The 20,751-nt window shown below is 38.7% G+C and overlaps 1 protein-coding gene across 1 annotated transcript in view; it reads left to right on the top strand.

Moving 5' to 3' along the window:
* Positions 1-10,827, top strand: part of ODAD2 (outer dynein arm docking complex subunit 2) — a 199,402-nt gene extending 188,575 nt beyond the window's left edge. The window contains exon 20 of the mRNA XM_016211753.2: positions 10,633-10,827. Coding sequence (XP_016067239.2) covers positions 10,633-10,746 — 114 coding nt within the window. The 3' untranslated portion in view covers positions 10,747-10,827. The remainder of the gene's footprint in view (positions 1-10,632) is intronic.
* Positions 10,828-20,751: the final 9,924 nt, after the last annotated feature.

Below are 20,751 nucleotides of genomic sequence, written 5' to 3'. Positions count from 1 at the left end.
GAAGGGAAGGGAAGGGAAGGGAAGGGAAGGGAAGGGAAGGGAAGGGAAGGGAAGGGAAGGGAAGGGAAGGGAAGGGAAGGGAAGGGAAGGGAAGGGAAGGGAAGGGAAGGGAAGGGAAGGGAAGGGAAGGGAAGGGAAGGGAAGGGAAGGGAAGGGAAGGGAAGGGAAGGGAAGGGAAGGGAAGGGAAGGGAAGGGAAGGGAAAGGAGATTCAGTGGTTTTCACTTTTGTCTCTTTGTTTTGTGTCTGAGGCAGGTAACTTGAGCATGTTTCTCAATTGCTAATTGGCAGGATGAGAGGGGAGGCAATGAAGATACTGGAAGGAATGGGGATGAATGAGCATCCAGAGGAGTTAGGGAGGTAGGTGAATACAGAGCTTCAGGCAAGGAACTGAGTTTAGCCTGGAGGAGAGACACCTCTTGTATAAGACAGATGGCAGGGAGGAAAGGATGGATACACTTGCAATGGAAATCTGTGAGTGTGATGACAGGGAGCTGGGTGATTTCTCTTTCTGTGATTTCTATTTTCTCCATCAAGTAGGAGGCAAAGATGCATGCTGAGAGTGAGAAGATTGAAGTGGTGGGGTAGGCAATTTGAGGAGAGTAGAGAAGGTTTTAAATAGCTGCTGTGGAGAATGAAAGTTGATGAAAGAGACACCTAGATGGGTTGTCAGGCAGAATTGGGAGCCAGTAGAGATGACAGATCATGAACATATGTGCCTTTACATCAATTTGTGAGCATGATTCAGAAGTCTGATTGAGGTCCTAGATTTCAGTTTGTAATATTGATATGATAGAAGAATGGTAGAAAGAAGAGAGCTAAACCTAGTGACAGAAAAGCAGTTGACATGGTAGACCATAGAGTGTAGGCCCCAGAGCAAGGAGGCTATAAATGTATATAAGGTACCTGCTGGCCCTTGATCTCATTCTATCTCTTCCAGAACCTGTAATTCCTTTTTTAAATTGAACTATAATTGACATATAACATTATATTGGTTTCGGGTGTAGAAGATAATGATTAGATATTTATCTATACTGTGAAATGATCGCCATAATAAGCCTAGTTAACATCCTGGCATTTCTGATAGAGAGCTATTAGAGGCAGGAGGGAAAGGTATAAATAAGATCCCGGTGTAATCATGAGAATGGCAGACTAATTAATGTGGAGTAGAGGTGAAGGTTGATGGAATTGAGGAGGTCAAGGTCTGAGGCTAGAGGGGAGGTTATTGTCTGGGTAAAACTGCCTTTTGTTGTGTTTTATTTAGATAGGAGGTGTCATTTTAAGTGACAATTTTATTCACATTACAAAAAAATATTCAGTAGCTCAGATGTTAGCTAGGGCTGCCATTCCTCTTATCACGTAGAAAATATTGGCTGAAACTCCCCTCTGCTTTCCATGCCCTGAGCAAAGTCTAATTGGGGGGAATTCTATATATCATCACAGTCATCTCCAGCTTCTGATGATTTGCTTCGGGTTATATGTTGTCTCACTCCTACAAGCATGTTGTTCCTATCTTACATGAAGCTGGCCTAGACTGGGAACTCAGCCCTTTTTTCTTCCCTTCCCACTAACTTTTACCTCCATGAAAATAACAATCAAACAAAACAAAAACAAGAACATTATTATAAGGTCATTGTGTAAAAAAAAAATCAAAAGTTGGAGTGATGGAAAGGAATATCCATTACAGTAAAAGCAACAACATTCAGGTCTAGTATTACCTTTGTCAGTTCTTAAAAAGTTGCTTCTGACAAGACTTTCATTTTCTCAGTGAATCACTTAGCTATCTTTTCTCTTCTCTGACTTTTCTCCTTCAAAAGAAAGATTCTCCTAAATTCCCAATCTAAATGATTTAGTTTTCTCCAGGTCATACCTTCAGTATCAGCTTCAGATCTTTTTGCATATAAAAAACTTGACCTAATCATTAAATTCAGGCACGAGATGATAGTGACTCAGATCACAGCAGTGGAGGTTATGAGAAGAGGTCAGACTCTGGGTACATTTTGAAGGTAGAGCCAACAGGTTTTGTTCATGGTTTATATAAGGACGATGAGAGAAAGAGAGAAGTCAAGGATACTGCAAAGTCGTTGGCCCAAGAACTGGAAAGATGAGTTGACGTTAGCTGAGATGAGGAGCCTGTGGGGAAAGCAAGTTTTGCATGGGAGAATCCGGAGTTCAGCTTTGTCCATGTGAAATTTGAGGTGCATTTTTATATCCAAGTGGAGCTGTCAAGCAGGCAGTCAAATGGTCTGAGTTCAGGTCACAGCTGGAAACACATGGAGGAGTCACAATTAAATCAATCTAATTCCACTTTGCTTGTTATGTATATACAGTAAGCCTTCACATATCATTGATAGGTTCTGCAACTTAAAGTGAAATAACATCTAACAAAACCAATTTTAACTGGTTAATTGATATAAACAAGAGTTAAGTTCCTACAGAATCTCATCAACATTATAACAAAATGTCGTTATTCAAAGACCTGCTGGACCTGTCTGGACTACATATTGATAGAGTGCTGAGTCCCCTATTTCCTAGACCATCTTATCCCACAGAAATGTTCGTTGACCTGCTACTAAGAACCAGAGGAAAGTCATAGTGAAACCCAAAGCAGAAAACATAAAGCAGTCTGTTCCTGCTACTATATTTCTACAGGACCTGCAGGACTTAGTGCATATTACAGCCATCAGAGGCCCAGACTGCTGTGAATCCTGTCTCTTGGGGCTCACTCATTTCTCCAGAAGGGCCTCCTGGAACCTATCACAAAAGCAGACTTTGACAGGGACTCTGAGACCCAGTCCTGCTGAGCTTCCCCTCAGGGCCTTTTGGCATTCCTTACACAGAGGTGCCCATTCACATGACTCCCAGCCTCCATCAAGTAGCAGCAACCTGACTTCCTCATGAGAACTTCAATCATACCAGTCAATACTGGACACATTTTGGCACCTGTCACTTGTTACTAGCATCAGGCTTAGTGTACAGTGCCTGAAGTGTGTTTTTTACTGGAGTATTAATGGCTCACAACTAGAAAGCAGTTACTGTGGGCCAGGTCTCATTCTGAGAACTTTATAGTAAGTTGAACAGCAACTTGAAGCCACTCCAAATGATACTACGAGCTTCTGCCCAGGGCATGTGGAGACTTCCTGCTTCCTTTTCCTCTCATGGAGAGTCCAGTGCACAGTCCCTTAATCTTCTGATCCAGCCAGTAATCAAACCATTCTCCATTTCTACCATTCTCTAGAAGAAGGTTGTTAGAACTCTATTATATATTCTATTTATACTACCCAGTACTCTAGACCCAATACTCCAATATGTGTGGGTCTGTGGTCTCTCTGGGCACAAAAGCTCTCTAGTGGAAGGCTCATGAAAAAATAACATGGACAGAAGACCAGAGGACAAACTTACTCAAGTGTGAGTGAACATTTGCACAGATGGGCATTCTATGGAACAAGTAGAACCCCCTTTCAAGCTTTGTGGACGTGGACCGCAGATTATGCAAACATGGCAGGCACTCCCATCACCAGAGGCAGACACCACTAAAAGGCAAGACCCTTGATTCACTTTACTGACCAATCAAAGGTTTTGCCCCAACCAGCAAATGTAAAATGTGTTCTCAAGCCTACGGCTCTGGTGAGCTGTCATATGAAATGAATTACCAAGGCTCAGAGTCAGGATGTGAAAGTAAAACCACTGTGTAGTCCCCACTGCCACAGCAGCCAAGCCCAGCTGTGGAGCCGGGCAGGCACTGTGTGGGGCAGACTGAGTCCAAGTGCATTCCTTGTTTCCCGGCTGTGCACGAGTGCTCCAGCCATGCCACAGGGCCATGCAAACTGGAAAACAGCAAATGGGCTACAGCTCGAATCAGCTCCAGGAATGCAAGATCTTTCTGGAAAACCCGCTAAGCTTGCTGTGCAGGCAGGTATTTCAGAGCTCTTCTGGCTCTAACTAAAACTCTTATTTCTAGTCTGCATTCACCCAAACAATGTCGAGTTAAACCACAAGAAAATCTGTTATCACTCAAATTGGTACATATTTTTTATACAACTGAAATATTACATAATATCATAAACTGTTAGATAGAAAAGTAAAAATTGAATGCAGACAGCGATCTCCATGCTACCTTCGTCTCACCTTCCAGGGGACATCAATCACCAGTCACAGCATATACTGAGGGCATGCTCCTTGAGATCAAAGCCTTTGACACTGGAGGAAGTATTCGAGTCAGCCCAATCCACAAACCACGCTTTGTGCCCCTCCCATGTCCTCATTCACGCCAACGTTGTAAAAAGTTATGTGTTTAAATGATGTTTTAAAGTGCCCTACGCAATTAAATTTTAAAGCGAGGGGCTAGTTTTCCTCCAGTGTATATATGAAACTCCCAATAAATTTAAAGTCCCTGGGTGCACTTGGGGAACTGGGAGGATTAAAAAAAGGAACATTTCTGAAAGGAACAGACACTTCAAAAAGTTAAACCTAAGGTGTTTTTCCCCTCTTATAATATTAAGAACATTTTCACAGTTGGAAAAAGTCTACAGATCAAAAAATACACCAAACAATGTGTTTCAATTCTATAATCACTTGTACCTAATTTACATCTCACTTTCCTAAGAAAAGTATGTCTTTTAAATAATTATTGCAAAGTATCACACCCGCCTTCGCCTTGCCCTGTGCGTTAGTGATTTGAAAGCATGTGCTGCTCTTTGCTTTCTGTAAGCTGCCCATCCAGTGCAGGATTCTGCATTAAGTTTCTGTTGTGAGATGTGTGTATTTGTTTTAAAGCATTCCTGAGAGCTCTAGTTTGCTTGTGAAGCTTTTAAGAAAAACAAAAGCATATATTCCTTAGCCTAATTCTATACCAAGACGCATACTACAGAGAACCTGTTGTTCAGATGGTGGTTTGGGAAATGGTGTGCCCTTGTTTAATTTGTAAAGCAGCATTAGCTACCTAGCCCCTCAGTGTGTAAAAAGCAATAAGTAACATTCATTGGCAACAAAATAAAATTCAGAGAAAACAATGAATTCAAATAACAGCCTCACCAGAGAGGGTCCTGGGACTGCTTCTCAAATATTGAGCCATTCATACCCTGAGCGAACAAATATTCTATATTTCCAACACTGTGTCATCGGTTGAGAATGTTCCTGGCTTGGGAAAATGGACAGAGTGGATAAAATAATTAACCAGTAAAGACTAAATCACAGTGCCTGGCACATAGTAAGTTTGGTAGCTAATAAAATAATTTCACATTGTGCAAATGTTAGATAACCGGTGTGCCCGATGCTAATGAGTCACTTGAGGTACATTTAAGGAAGCAACTCTGACTCCCCACCACAGGTACTATTCTATGCCCTACTTTTCTCCTTTTACCTATTTAAAAAAATTTCCCCCTTGTCTACACTTTATTATTATTATTATTATTGAAAATTCTGCATTAGGAGCAATAGAAAAGAAAAACAATGACAAAAACATTTTTGGAGAAGAACCATTCTGCAAAGAATACATTATTTTTTCTTTTCTATTTTTCTCCCAAATCTAATTTATAGGATGTCCCCCAAAAACATATACATACTTTAACAGCTGATAGCTCAATTTTGAAAATGAAATGTACTTTAATAAACACTGCCTTTATAATTATTCAAAGTGTGTGTATACGTTTTTTGGACATGCCGTGTTTATCTAGGTTGGCATTTATTCTTTGTCAAATGTTATTATTTTGTTGCAATACTCCATTATTTGTTTAAGAAATATTGTAGTTACTATAACCTGTGTATGCACTGAAGCGAGATGGATTTGAGGCTGAGTTCCCCAGAGCCTGGCTTTATATATACCTCCTAAGAAAAATTCCCTTCACTTCTTCCCCTTGCCTATACTTTAGACCTTTAGGCCTTTAATATACTAGACTGCTGGGCTCTACTGGTCAAGTTTCTAGGCTATAAACATTCATTCACTTACCACCATATAGGATATAGAATGAAGCCTCATGGTTCATGGAAGAAACTCAGGCAAAATTAATTTCCCAAAGAATAGTAGCCCTTTTAAGGCAGTCAGGACTAGAAGTTAGTCAGATAATAGAAAAAGTCATTTACAGATTAGAGTTATTGGAAGGGTCCTGCATTGATTAAACATTTTATTCTAACGTCAAGCATGTGAATGCACAGTATATGCTCCCTTCAGCAGCCCTTGTCTAGCTGCCTCCCGGAGTAACCAACACACTGCAGGCTTTCTCTGAAACACCAAGATGCCAACAGCAAGCCAAATGCTATGACTGGTACATTTCACATTCACAATCCATTGATTTGTGTAACATGAGATTATGTAACTGGCATCAAAGGTTTGGGAATAAATGCAATTTTTCCCTCTTGGAAAGCCAGGGGGGACCCCTGAAGAGCAATCATATATGGAGTATGGGCACAATGCAGGCATTTCAGCAGGCATCAGGCCAAGGGGCTGCTTTCCAAGGGAGTGGTGGCAATAGCTGATGCCAAGTGAAACCTGGGTCGCTGGTACCCATGGAGGTCAACCAGACATGACGTGGGGCCTGGAGCAAGTGCTGACAGGGGCTAGATTGACCTCAAGGCTAAACTTCCTGCTCCCTCATTCTTCCCAAACTGACCAGGGCTGGGCTCCAGGGAGTAAATGCCAGAATCAGACTTCAGAACTGGTGAAATAATCACCATGGTGATGAACACCATTTATGGAGCACTTACTTTGTTCTGGGCACTTGGTTTATGAGATTCAAATGCATAACCTGTACGAAGCCAAGCTACGTCATGGTCCAGCCATGACATGGAAATGCAGTCAGAGACACAAAAGCCTGGCAACCAAATAGCAATTGAAAGTAATTTTAATCCTAGTTTTACTCTCTCTCGAAAATAGAGAGCAAAATCACTCACTGTTAAACTTCTTTAAAGTACTGCACTAACAGGAGAGAGAAAGGTTTTTATAGAGAAGACCCAGAGGCACAGTACGGAAATTATTTGATTGGCTATAGCTTAAGTGGTTGCCCTATTTGGGAAAGCCTAGTTGGCTGTCAGTCATTGGTTGTCCCTAGGTTTCATTTTCTCAGATTGGCATGTGTTGACTCTAATTTAGATTTTGGTTAGCTTAAATAATCTACCAAGGCTCTAGAGCCACCTCTTAGAATGGCCTCCTTAACAATGCAAAACTCACAAGGCATAAGCTTCCCCAAATGGCCCTGTTTCCCTTGAGCAGAAGAGAATATTTCTTTCTCTTGTATCTCAGATGATTTTTGTCTCTATTTTTTCCCCCCTCTGGAATTTTGCCCCTTATTGGCGAACTTCACAATTTAGGAAGTTAGTCTGTAATCAGTATGAATGAATGACTAATTATAGAGGGGCAAGAGAGGATACAAAGACAGCGAAAAGCTGTTGTAAGCTTATAGAGGTGGTCAGTGACAGTGAGAATAGAGAGAAGCAATATAGAGCAATAGAGAGAAGTGAGTGACTTTGATAAACATAGGCAGTTGAATCACAAGAATATGATAATTTGTTGAATGGAGTGCAAAGGAGATAAGAGCGGGAGTTAAGTGTGGGGCAGGGGGATTCCTGGCTTGAGCAACTAAGTGATAATACCTATTACTGATATGGAAGAATGCCAAGGGATTCAGGTTTAGAGAGAAAACATTTGAAGTTCATTGGAATATGTTAAATTTGAGATAATTGTGAGACTTCCAAGTAGAGATATCTAAGAAGCATTGGCTATGAAGTGTGCCATTAAAAAGAAGGTTCTGAGGGAGATATAAATTTAGAAGATGGTTCCACCTGAATGATATTTGGAGTCAGATAATGAAAGACACCATTTAGGAAGAGAGAACAGAATGAAGACAGAAAAGGAATTTGTTTTAAGCAACTTTAACAATTTATGGTTGGGAGGAAGATAAAGACCCATCAATGAATTGTGGGAAGATGAGGAAAAATGGAGACAGAGAAAAGCAGGAGAGTAAGATAATAAGAAGCAGAGCCAATTTCAGAAAGGAGAAAATAGTCAGTTATATCAAACTCTGTTAAGGGGCCAAATAAGAGAAGGACTCGAAAGTGTCTATTACTCTTTGCAACATGGAAGTTATTGATGACCTTCGAGAGGGCTGTTTTAATGGAGAGCTGAAGGCAGAAGCCAACCTGGAGTGAGTTAAATGGAATTTTAAGACCAGAGACAGTGAATCCAGACAACTCTTTAAAGTAATTTGACTATGACGGGAAGAAAATGAGTCAGACAGTGGGTTGTTTTTTGTAGCTGGTGGTGGTGGTGTGTGTTGTGTGAGGGGGTGGAGTGTTCTTTTTTAAGATATGGAAACATGCTTTTAAATGATGATGGGAAGGAATCAGTAGAAGGCAGAGGTTAAAGATAAAGTAGTAAGAGAGGGAGTACATGGTGATAAAATGTCCTAAGAAGGGGACTGGATTATACGAGTGGAGTTGTGGACCTTGGGTAGAAGGAAAGAGACATAAGGAAGGAAATAAAGCTGGGTTAAGATGCAGGTAGGTTTGCAGATTTGGTTAAAGTAGTTCCTGTCTAATGACTTCTTTCAAGTTTGTGAAGGAGCCCATAAAGGTTATCTGCTGAGGATGGGGACTGTAAGGAGGAGTTGGAGATTGGAAAAGAATGATTTGAAGTAGGCATTGAAAAGAGTGAGGAAGTAACCTATTAGAGAGAGACACGTTTAGATCGATGGGCAGTGGTGACAATTCATTTGGGATTGGATTTATTTGCCTTGTTATATGCATATCACCTCCATTGAGGCTCAGCTATTAGTGAGGGCATAGGAAAGACAGAGTTGGTTATGGTTTTACTGGATGGATGTAATAAGGAGGTTTAAGGAACTGCTAAGAGAATGATTGAAAAGATGTACTGTGGAACCTAAACTGGTTGTAGAGGAAGTGAAGACAGGAGATGGTTAAAAACAAAACAAAATAAAACATACACAAGCTAACAGACTAGAGGTTGTGATGAGAACAAGCAAGTAAGTTCAATGACCAAATCATAGGAATAGGAATTGTGATTAGAGAGTCTGAGGGTTGGGCTGTTGAGAGTGATGAAAAATAAGGACTAGGGTGTGACTCTGGAAGTAGGGGGGCTAGAGTGTGGTGAGGATCATTGGCAATGAGGAGGTCAAGGAACTGAGAGACCAAACAAACATCCTTCCAGACCCCAATTTGATCAAGGATTTCTCATATACAACCTTCTAAATGTTTTATGTTTTTCCTTCCTTATTTAAATTATTAATCCACCTGGAATTGATGCTTGTGTATAATATGAGATTACCATTCTTATGTTCTTCTATTTGGATAACCAACTGTCCTCAGGCCATTTGTTGAATAGTTTAGTCCCTGAATATTCCTTGAATTCCTTCCTTCCATGCTGTTGCTGGTTCCTGCTTTATTCAGTCCTCACCTGAGGCCTGAAGTATTGTGGTACCCTTCAGTCTCTTCTCTCTACAGTCCATATTCTTTAAGTTGCCATAAAAGATACCTTTCAAAATTACACATTTGACCATGTCACTCTCTTGATTAAAATGCTTAAATAACTTTTCTGTATTGCCTTTAGGATAAAAGCCAAACTCCTAACTGGGCCATATCTAAGCTGTTTCACAGTGTTTCTCCTTATAGTATTTCTTTGCTTTTCAAATCATCCTTATTTTCTGACATTACCCACATTTGTACTCAAATGTTACTGTATAGGTAATATATGATTCAAATTAAATTTAAAATCTTCATCATAACTACTGACTATATTAATTAATGATAGATTTTAAAAGTTCTAATTTATTTATTTGAAATTTATTGGACATCTACTACATATTAGGCCCTATATGGTACTCTAAATTTCAGAGTTTACAATCTAAAGAAGGACAGAAAGCTAACTCCAAATATCTTGGGAAAAGGGTAGAATTTAAGTGACTCAAACATAATTTGAGTCAACTGCTATGAGAGTTCTGATGAGGGAGGAACTTTGTTTGATGGAAGTCTGTGGAGGCTTTGTCAATAAGTTAGCTGGGTCATGAGAGATGATTAAAATTTAGGAAGTCAGAGAAGGGGATGGAAGGGCATTTTAGGTAGAAGGGTGGCATCAATCAAGGCAAGAGAAGTGGGGAAGTGTGACCTTAGAGTATAATAAAGAGCAGGAGAAAGACAAATGGCTAGAATGGTAAACTGAGGCCAGAGCACAAAAATCCTTTAAGGTTAACGGACTGGCCTGTCTCTAACTAGCATTGGGAGTCAATGACAGTCTCTATTAAGGGGCTGATATAATTAGGTTCTGACAAGATCAGATGGATTTGAATGCAGAGATTAAACCTAAGAGGATGCACTCATAGTCCAGGCATGGTATGTTGGCTTATCCTAGAAGGTGGAAAAACCAGAAAGAATGCAAGAGAAATTTCAGAGTAGAATTCATAGCAGTTAGATGACCAAAGGAAGGAGAAACTTTTCTAGCTCAGCTCCAGAAAATGAAAAGTTAAGAATTTCATGAGAAATTTCCTCAAACAGAATTTCTTGTACCTCTTTTTTTGGTGACTTTCAAAATATTTAATATTTAAGATTATTTTCATAGCCTAACCTCATGTCTTTAGAGTAACAGTTTTATTCTTATTTTTCTTCTCCTCCTCCTCATGTGTGACAGCTTCTACTGCACATGGTTGGATCCCCTGATCAGGACCTCCAGGAAGCTGCAGCTGGTTGCATATCTAACATCCGTAGGCTGGCTCTTGCTACAGAAAAGGCAAGATACAATTGAAATTTGGACAGACACTACAAGCTACCAAATTTTACATGACACAGAACATATCACTCCCATGACCAGGAAGCCGAAATTAGGAAACATTTATTAGAAAATTCTTTATAAACAGACAAATGCCTGAATAAAAACACACAGATGAAAAATGTGAAGGATGCTGTTTATGAAAAAACTGCATGGATATTTTTGTTCCATTTAGTATTTTAAGGGTCTGCATGTAATGAAATGTAAAGCTGATGAATTTGTGATAATTTTCCAGGAATCTGAGAGTATATGGATACAGTATATATATATATTTTTTTCAGTGATGCTTCTGAATTTGTGAAAATTTTAATAAAAGAGTGTCCTTCCAGTGTGCAGTGTTATAGTGAATGAGTCTTTAGAATTTCCTTTCTGTTAAACCTATCTAACAGTCCTGTCCTTATGGTTTTGTCTTTTTGATCACTTGCAACCCATGGGAGAGTTCTGAAGAGATGTGCTGATTTCACAAACTGTTATTAAATAGAATTCAGAGTTAAGCAGCTGGACTTGAGAGATCATCCTGAGGTCATTCCAACTTTCTCCTAAATACTATCAAACATCTGAGAATATAATGTGTAACTGTTACTAGACCAGATCATGCAAATCACAAAAACATAAGCAATTCATGAAGGTTTTTTTAACTTTTGGACTTACACAGCATAAACAATGATATGTTTTATTTCTCTCAGAGGATTCACCAACACTTTTATTGAAAGAATGAACTTATGCTGGTGTTGGGATAATATTACTTCACATAAAATTGCTTTGAATTTCTGAACTTGTTTTCAGCACACAAAGTACTTTTTAAAAAGTGGCTACAAAGGATTAATAGCATTTTATCAGGTTATAGAAACATTAGAAGCCACTTAAAAGAATCACATATGTAACCTCAGTGTACTGAAATGTTTGGGAACTAACTGTGCAAGCATCTAATACTCACCAGGACAATAACTTTGTATGCATCAGCTCCATAAACAGACAGTCTAGGTTAATGCTTTAAAAAGCAGGCAAGGAGGTTTTATGGAAAAACATTAAGTTCTGTGTATGTTTGTCATAATTTGGAGAAGATGATTAACTAAATTGAATTAAATGTAAATAATTTGTATGAAATTAAAAGCCTGTACAGAATGAAATTATCAATGATAGTTTCTACAATAAAAAGCTAAGGCATTTCTGAGAATTTTAAAGTTTTGCAAAACACCAATTCATCTTCATTGGTTTTCAAAGTAGGTTATAAAAGAGAAAAATAAGAACAAGGAAATAATATTAATACTAAGAACTAAATTTAAATAATAATATAAATCCTTTACCTTTCAACAGTAGATATTTATTTAAAAAGTAACCATGTAGCTATGTTTTGCTAACATTAAAAATACATCTAGAGAGATCTAGGATGGCAGCAGGGTAGGTGGAAGTTACACTCACTTACTCCCAGGACAAAACTGGAATTACAACTAAAATATAGAACAATCAGCCTGAATAACCAACTGAAGACTAGCTGAACGAAACTCTGATAAACAGGGATAAGGATTTACAGAAAAAGCCACATTGATACTGGTAGGAATGGGAGGAGACTATGAAAGGTCTAGCCACGTGCCCATGTGCAAAGGGAGGGATAGCTCAGCTGCAAAGGTTCCCCCTTAGTAGTGTGGAGTCTCAACCCCATGCCTGGGCAGCAAGCCCAGAGGACCAGAGCTGGGAAGAGTAGCCCACATAACATCTGGTTGTGAAAATCAGCAGGGATTCTGTCCACCAGGGAGAGACAGGAGTCTGCTAAAAAAAAAAAAACAGACACCCTCTAAAAGGGCGCACAAAATCTCATTCACAGCCACTCACCCTGAGGTCCAGTGGAGGGAGGGTGGCTGGATGTGGAGTAGTACGTGAGGAGAGATTCAGTTGTATGGCTCTGGGGGGAGAGCTGAAGGGACAGCCCCTATGGTCCCTATGCTGAGTCCCTCTCCCAAACTGTAGACACCACCTTTCTTGAGTCAAGCACTCCCCTCCATATTGTATCAGCCTGGAGAATGCAATAGTTCCACCCTCCTGAATCCCTGTCAACCTGCCCTGTGGAGCTCACACCCTGTGGAGGAGTCAGTGGCCTGGGCCTGGGGTATAGAGGTGTGGGCAGACTCAAGGGATGTCAGAGACTGAATTGTGGCTCTGGGGTGGGGGCCATTCTCTACACCTCCCCATGAGTCTGATGCCTCAGGGGAGCTCTAATAGGTCTACCCTCCAGACTCCTGGGGACCCTGCCCTCCTGAGTTAGGGATCTCTACAAGATCTTACCAGAATCCAAGAAAGACTTGAGTTCTGTGGCTCTAGGACAGGCCCATTTTCCCCTAGCTGTCCTGACAGGTGCAGAGCCCTGCCTCACATGGCCAAATCTTGGTCTGTTTGGGCCTGATAAACTCTGCTGGCCTCCCCCTGGTAACTCCCTGAGACCCTAGCCCACAACAAAGTCAGCAGATTTTTACTGAGTGGCCTCAGACCCAGCATTGGCACCAACGTTGATGGAGTTTTTTTTTTTTATTCATCCTTAAATTCTTTTTTTTTATTTTATTGTTCAAAATATTACAGATGTCCCCTTTTTCCCCATTGACCCTTTCCAACCTGCACCCACTCCCCTTCCCAGGCCTTCACCACACTATTGTCTTTGTCCATGAATTATGCATATATGAATATAAATTCTTTGGTTAATCTCTCCCCACCCACCCCCACCTTCCCTCTGAGATTTGTCTGATCCATGCTTCCATGTCACTGAATCTATTTTATTCATCAGTTTATTATGTTCTTTAGATTCCACATATAGTGAGATTATGTAATATTTGTCTTTCTCTGCCTGGCTTATTTCACTTAGCATAATATTCCCCAGGTTCACCTATACTGTCCCAAAGGGTACAAGATCCTTCTGTTTTACAGCTGCATAGTATTCCATGGTGTAAATGTCCCACAGCTTTTTTATCCACTCATCTACTGATGGGCACTTGGGCTGTTTCCAGATCCTAGCTGTTGTAAATTGTGTTGCTATGAGCATAGGGGTGCATATATTCTTTCTGATTGGTGTTTTGAGTTTCTTAGGATGTATTCCTAGAAGTGGGATCACTAGGTCAAAAGGTAGTTCCATTTTTAATTTTTTGAGGAAACTCCATACTGTTTTCCATAGTGGCTGCACCAGTCTGCATTCTCACCAGCAGTGTACCAACTTTGAATCTGTATCAGTCTGGTGAACACCACTCCCCCCTACCTGGTGACTCACTGAGAACCTACCTCATACAACTGTAGTATCACTAGAGGCTCTTTCAGTGAATGAGCCTAACAGGCAGCCAGCAGGTGAATAGGTAAATGGAAGCAGTTCTCAGGTGCCGAAGGCCTTTGGCTGACCAGAACCCAGGCTTGGTGCTGGTGGAAGCTGGCTTTGGTGGGAAGCTTGGTCCTTCCCATGCACACCCCAGCAGAGGCAGCTACACACTATGGATTGCTTTGTAGCTCCAAATAGGTTGCCCAGGCTCAACAAAGGCAGAGTCTGATATTGACCTGCACCATTGTCCCTCCCAAGAGACCCAGAACCAGCACACCCAGTGGTTGGCAATGTTCAGACAACATCAGAACAGGATCCAGTTAGCTTCACAAGTGGTACATCCAAAGGGAGATTTCAACAGGCACCAGAATCAGCTGAGGCAAATTCTACTTCATGTGGTCAGCAACAACACATCAGGTCATACACTGTGGTCGGTGTCAATCCTCACAGTCACCAGCTTGAGGGTCAACCCCATGCATGTACAGGCCAACAGCAACTCAGACTCAAATTCAGTGGAAGGGCTCACATAACATGCACAAGGGACATTCCTGGAGCAACCAGCTCAGGCAATCAGAAAGACTGCGCCACTGGGTCCCACAGGACACCTACTACATAAGGCCACTCTACCAAGACTGGGAGACATAGCAGACCTACCTAATACACAGAAACAAACACAGAGAGCGGCAGTCAAAACAAGGAGATAAACATGCCCCAAATGAAAGAACAGGAGAAATATCCATATAAAGAACTAAATGAAATGGAGGCAAGGAATCTACCATATATAGATTTCAAAACAATGGTTATAACGATGTTCAAGAAACTTAGCGAGAACTTCAACAACATGAAAAAGGACATAGAAACCATAAACAGATCCAGTCAGAAATGTAGACTACAATATTTAAAATGAAGAATACATTAGAAATAAACAGTAGGTTAGATGAAGCAGTGGATTGAATCAGTGATTTGGAAGACAAGGTAGCAGAAAACACCTAATCAGAAGCAAAAATAAAGTATTTTAAAAACTAGGATATTTAAAGGGACTTTTGGTATAACACGAAGTGTAACAACATCTGCATCATAGGGGTACCAGAAGGAGAAGAGAGATCAAGGATTCTAGAGCGTATTTGAAGAAATAATGACTGAAAACTTCTATTTTTCTGGTGAAGGAAAACGACACACAAATCTAGGAAATGTAGAGAATGCCAAACAAGATGAACCCAAAGAGGCCCACACGAAGACATATCATAATTAAAATAGCAAAAGTTAAATAAATAAAAAGAGAGAATCTTAAAAGCAGCAAGAAAAAAAAGTCACCTACAGGGGAGCACCAATAAAACTGTCAGCTGATTTCTCAACAGAAACATTTTAGACCAGAGGTATTGGCATGAAATATTCAAAGTATTGAAAAGCAATGACCTACAACCAAGACTACTTTACCCAGCAAGACTATATTTTTAAAAAATATGTTTTAATTGATTTTAGAGAGAGAGGAAGGGAGACAGATAGTAACATTGATGAGAGAGAAACAATGATTGGCTGCCCCTGCATGCCTCCTACTGAGGACTGAGCCCACAACCTAAGCATGTGTCCTGACTTGGAATCAAACCATTGACATCTTGGTTCATGGGTCAATGCTGTACCACTGAGCCACACCAGCCGGGCAAAGCTATCACTTTATTTATTTATTTATTTATTTATTTATTTATTTATTTATTTATTATTTTTTATATATTTTCATCCAAGGAATACTTACTTAGATATGAAAGTAGAAGATCAAAGGAGAAATAAAGAGCTTTCCAGACAAGAAAAAGCTTAAAAAGTTCATTACCACCAAACCAGTATTACAGGAAATGCTAAAAGGTCTTCTTTAAGAAGAAGAAATAAAAAAGAGGAACATAGTTATAAAGAATAAAATGGCAATAAATACATACCTATTAATATTTAATTTAAATGTAAATTAAATTACATTTCTTATGTAATAAGAATAAGAAAGAAAATGAGACGCATAAGAATAAGAAAGAAAATGAGACGCATTGGATAAGAAAATGAGACGCATATATATGCTGTCTACAAGAGACCCACCTCAAAACAAAAGGCACACAGGCTAAAAGGGATGAAAAAGATATTTCATGCAAATGGAAATGAAAAAAACGCTGGGGTAGCAATACTTATATCTGATAAAATAGACTTTGAAACAAAGGCTATAATAACAAAGAGGGATACTATGCAATGACAAGGATTAATCCAACAAGAGGATATATATAACCCTTGTAAGAGTGTATGCACTCAACATAGGAGCACCTAAATATATAAAGCAAATCTTGATGAACATAAAAGATAGATTGACAGTAATACAGTCATAGTCATAGTAGGGGATTTTAACACCCCATTAACATCAATGACTAGATCTTCCAGACAGAAAATCAACAAGGAAACACTATCCTTAAATAACACGCTACATCAGATAGATTTAATTGATGTCTTCAGAACATTTCACCCCAAAGCAGCAGAATATACATTCTTTTCAAGAGCCCATGGAACATTTCCTAGGTTAGACCACGTGTTACGACACAAAACAAGTCTCAATAAATGTAAGAAGATTTAAATCATGTCAATTCTCTTCTCTGTCCACAATGGTATGAAACTAGAAATCAATTACAAGAAAAAAACAAACATACAAACACACGGAGGCTAAATAACATGTTACTAAACAATGAATGGGTTAGCAATGAGATCAAGGAGGAAATCAAAAGATACCTTTAGATAAATGAAAATTAAAACACAACCCAAAATCTATAGGGCACAGCAAAAGCAGTCCTAAGAGGGAAATGTATAGCATTAAAGAACTATCTCAAGGAACAAGAACATTTCCAAATAAACAATCTAATCTTCTAATTAAAAGAACTAGAAAAAGAACAACAAAGCCCAAAATGAGTAGAAGGAGGGAAATAATAAAGATCAGAACAGAAGTAAACAAAGTTGACACTAAAAAACAATACAGGAGATCAGTGAAACCAAGAGCTGGTTGTTTAAAAAGTTAAACAAGATTGATAAACCTTTAACCAGACTCATCGTGAAAAAAAGAAAGAGACATTGGACCCAAATAAATTAAATCAGAAATGAAAGAGAAGTAACAGACACCACAGAAATACTAAAAATCATAAGTAAATATTATGAACAACTATATGCTGACAGATTGGATAATCTGGAAGAAATGGATAAATTTCTAGAAAGTTAAAATTTCCCAAAACTGGATGAAGGAGAAACAGATAATCTAAACAGGCCGATTTCAACTAATGAAATTGAAGTTGTAATTTAAAAAATAAAACTAAAAAAAGAAACTTCCAACAAACTAAAGTTCTGGACTGGGTGTCCTCACAGGTGAATTTTATGAAACATTCAAAGAAAAATGAGCACCTACCCTTCTCAACCAATTCCAAAAAAAAATCAAGAGGATGGAAGACTCCCAAGTTCACTTTATGAGGCCAGCATTATCCTAATTCCAAAGTCAGATTAAGATGCAGAGCAGAGAGAAATTATAGGCCAATATCACTGAACACAGATGCAAAAATCCTCAACAAAATATTAGCAAATTCAGCAACATATTAAAAAGATCATACACCATTACAAAGTGAGATTTATATCCAGGATGAAAGGTTGGTACAATGTCTGCAAATCAATTAACGTGATACACCATGTAAACAAAATGAAGAATAGAAATTATATGATCATATCAATAGATGCAGAAAAGTATTTGACAAAATCCAGTACCCATTTATGATAAAAAGTCTCAGGGAAGTGGGAATAGGGGAAACATATCTCAACATAATAAAGGCCATATATGACAAACCTACAGCAACATTATACTCAATGTGGAAAAACTAGAAGCATTTCCCTTAAATCAGGAACCAGACAGAGATGTCCACTCTCACCACACCATAACATTGTCTGGCAATATTTTTTGCAGGGGATAGCTTCTTCTACCTTGTACAGAAAACAGAAATGGAATCATTGAGTATGTTTGTTTCAGAATTGTGTAAATATGTCTACAATATTAATACTTCCATTTAAGGCAAATATAAATTCAAAAAGGGAGCTTTTATTTAGAATAACAGTTCTAATTAAAATGGTTTTCTTTTACTCTAAGCTATTTAAATTCATAATTGTTGAAAGGAAAACACTCACTGTAAAATAATAACCTATGTAGTGCTGTAATAAATTATTTTGTACACAGTTAAAACACATCTAGAAATCATGGACTGTGACAGCTGTAGGAAATGAATAATACGTTATTGTCATAGTATTAGTAATGGAAGGTCACCCAGTGCCTGAAGAGTTTGAAATATTCTTGTGATCAGCAGGTCCTGGGAGTGAAGGGAAGCAACAGGCAAAGGGCAGTAGTGGCACAAAAGAACTGGATGGATGGCAAGGAAGGAGGATTACTCCTTTACAATATACTTGAAGGAAGGAAGCTTGCAGCTTCCATTTGTATGGTTAATACATGCATAAAATAAAAGCAGCACTGCCAATTTAAAAGATACTAAGCCCTTAGAAAGAGAAAAAGGAAATTAACATGAAAATCATCTTGTGTATTTATAAGAATGTCTTCTTAATTCTTAAACACCAAATGTGCAGTACCTCTAAAGTAAACAAGAGAAGCTAGATTTAAAGGTCAATGTTTGCCTTCTTATTTTTTGTTAAATGCATAACAGAAAACTCTAATCTTACTAAAAAAAAAGTGTGAAAGACAGTGAAAGTACCTATAGCTCTCAGAGGACAAATGTGTGGGCATCACACCATGTCTTTGCTACTGCATGCTGTGAAAGCTTTATTATTATTATTATTATTATTATTATTATTATTATTATTAGTTCTTCTGTAAGATTTTTTTTGTATTATATTGACTTTCTGCTATTTAAAGCTCACAATATTAGTTCTTTATTAGTTTTCAGTGACAGGGTTCATTTTAAGGTTTGATTCTTCCCCAAGACATCCTGGGAATCCAATATACTCTAGGTGAAAGCTGTCTGTTTCAGTTGAAAGGAGTTTAAGATGGAAGGAATTTAAAATAGATATTCTTTGATCTTCAATTGGGAAAACTGGACAAGTATATGCAAAAAAAAAATGAAACTAGACCACCAACTTACACCATACACAAGAATAAACTCAAAATGGATAAAAGACTTAAATGTAAGTCACAAAACCATAAAAATCCTGGAAGAAAACAGGCAGTAAAATCTCAGGCATCTCTTATAGCCATATTTTTGCCAATATATCTCTTAGGGCAGGGGAAACAAAGGAGAAAATAAACAAATGGAACTACATCAAAATAAAAAGCTTCTGCACACCAAAAGAAACCATTAGCACAATGGAAAGGGAGCCCACTATATGGGAGAATATACTTCCCAATGACATATGATAAAGGGTTAATTTCCAAAATATATAAAGAACTTAACTCAACACCAGGAAGACAAACTATCCAATTAAAAAGTGGGCAAAGGACCTGAATAGACACTTCTCCAAAGAGGACATACAAATGGCCAATAGACATATGAAAAGATGCTCAATGTCACTAATCATCAGAGAGATGCAAATTAAAACCACAATGGAGTGTCACCTCACACCTCCCAGAATGGCTACCATCAACAAAGAATGCTGGCAAGGATGTGGAGAAAAGGGAGAGGGACTGGGGAGGGGGAAGGAACGGGGTGGAACGGGTCATTGGGGAGAAAAAGGGACATCTGTAATATTTTAAACAATAATAAAATTTTAAAAATAAATAAATAAATAAATAAATAAATAAATCAAAATAAATGGAACTGCCTTTTGACCCAGAGATCCCACTTCTTGGAATATATCCTACAAATCCCAGAACAACAATCAGAAAGAATATATTCACCCCTATGTTCATTGCAGCACAATTTACAATAGCTAGGATCTGGAGACAGCTCAAATGCCCATCAGTAGATGAGTGAATAAAAAAGCTGTGGGACATTTACACCATGGAATACTATGTGGACATAAAAAGGAAATCTTACCTTTTGCAACAGCATGGGTGGATGTGGAAGTGAAATAAGCCAGTTGGAGAAAGACAAATACCATATGATCTTACTTATATATGGAATCTAATAAACAAAATAAACTGACATACAAAATAAAAACAGGCATGGATACATGGAACAGACTGACAGCTGTTAGAGGGGAGCAAGGAGGAGGGGACGGGATGAAAGAAGGTGAAGAGATTAGCCAAAGAACATATATATGCATGACACATAGACACACACAACAGTAGAGCGATGGTCAGAGGGAAGGGGGGACAGGGGCAGGGTGGAGATGCGCAAAGAGAGGGGGACATCTGTAATAGTGTCAACAATTAAAATAAAGCTAAAATATTGATCTTCCACTCTTTTGTTTGCAAGAACTGAAGAGATTCTTGCAGTGTTCATTCTGCCATTCCTAGTCAATGTTCTTTTGCTACTCTCAGGATGACTTGAGCTAAAAACAAGTTGTTTCTTTTTAAAACTTTTCTAGGTTCTGAAAGTGAATGGAAGGTTACATTTCTTAGGGGATGGCATTGAGAAGTCTGTTATTTTTATAGATTTTGCTGTTACCACTCTGCATCTCTAAGGCATTTGCATGGAACTGAGAAATAACAATCCAATATATTTGGAAAATTTATTTCCACT

This window comes from Miniopterus natalensis, chromosome 1, assembly GCF_054644295.1.
Source record: "Miniopterus natalensis isolate mMinNat1 chromosome 1, mMinNat1.hap1, whole genome shotgun sequence".
NCBI classification, from domain to species: domain Eukaryota; kingdom Metazoa; phylum Chordata; class Mammalia; order Chiroptera; family Miniopteridae; genus Miniopterus; species Miniopterus natalensis.
Note: the sequence above shows the minus strand (reverse complement) of the source record. Positions and strands in the feature narration are given on the sequence as shown.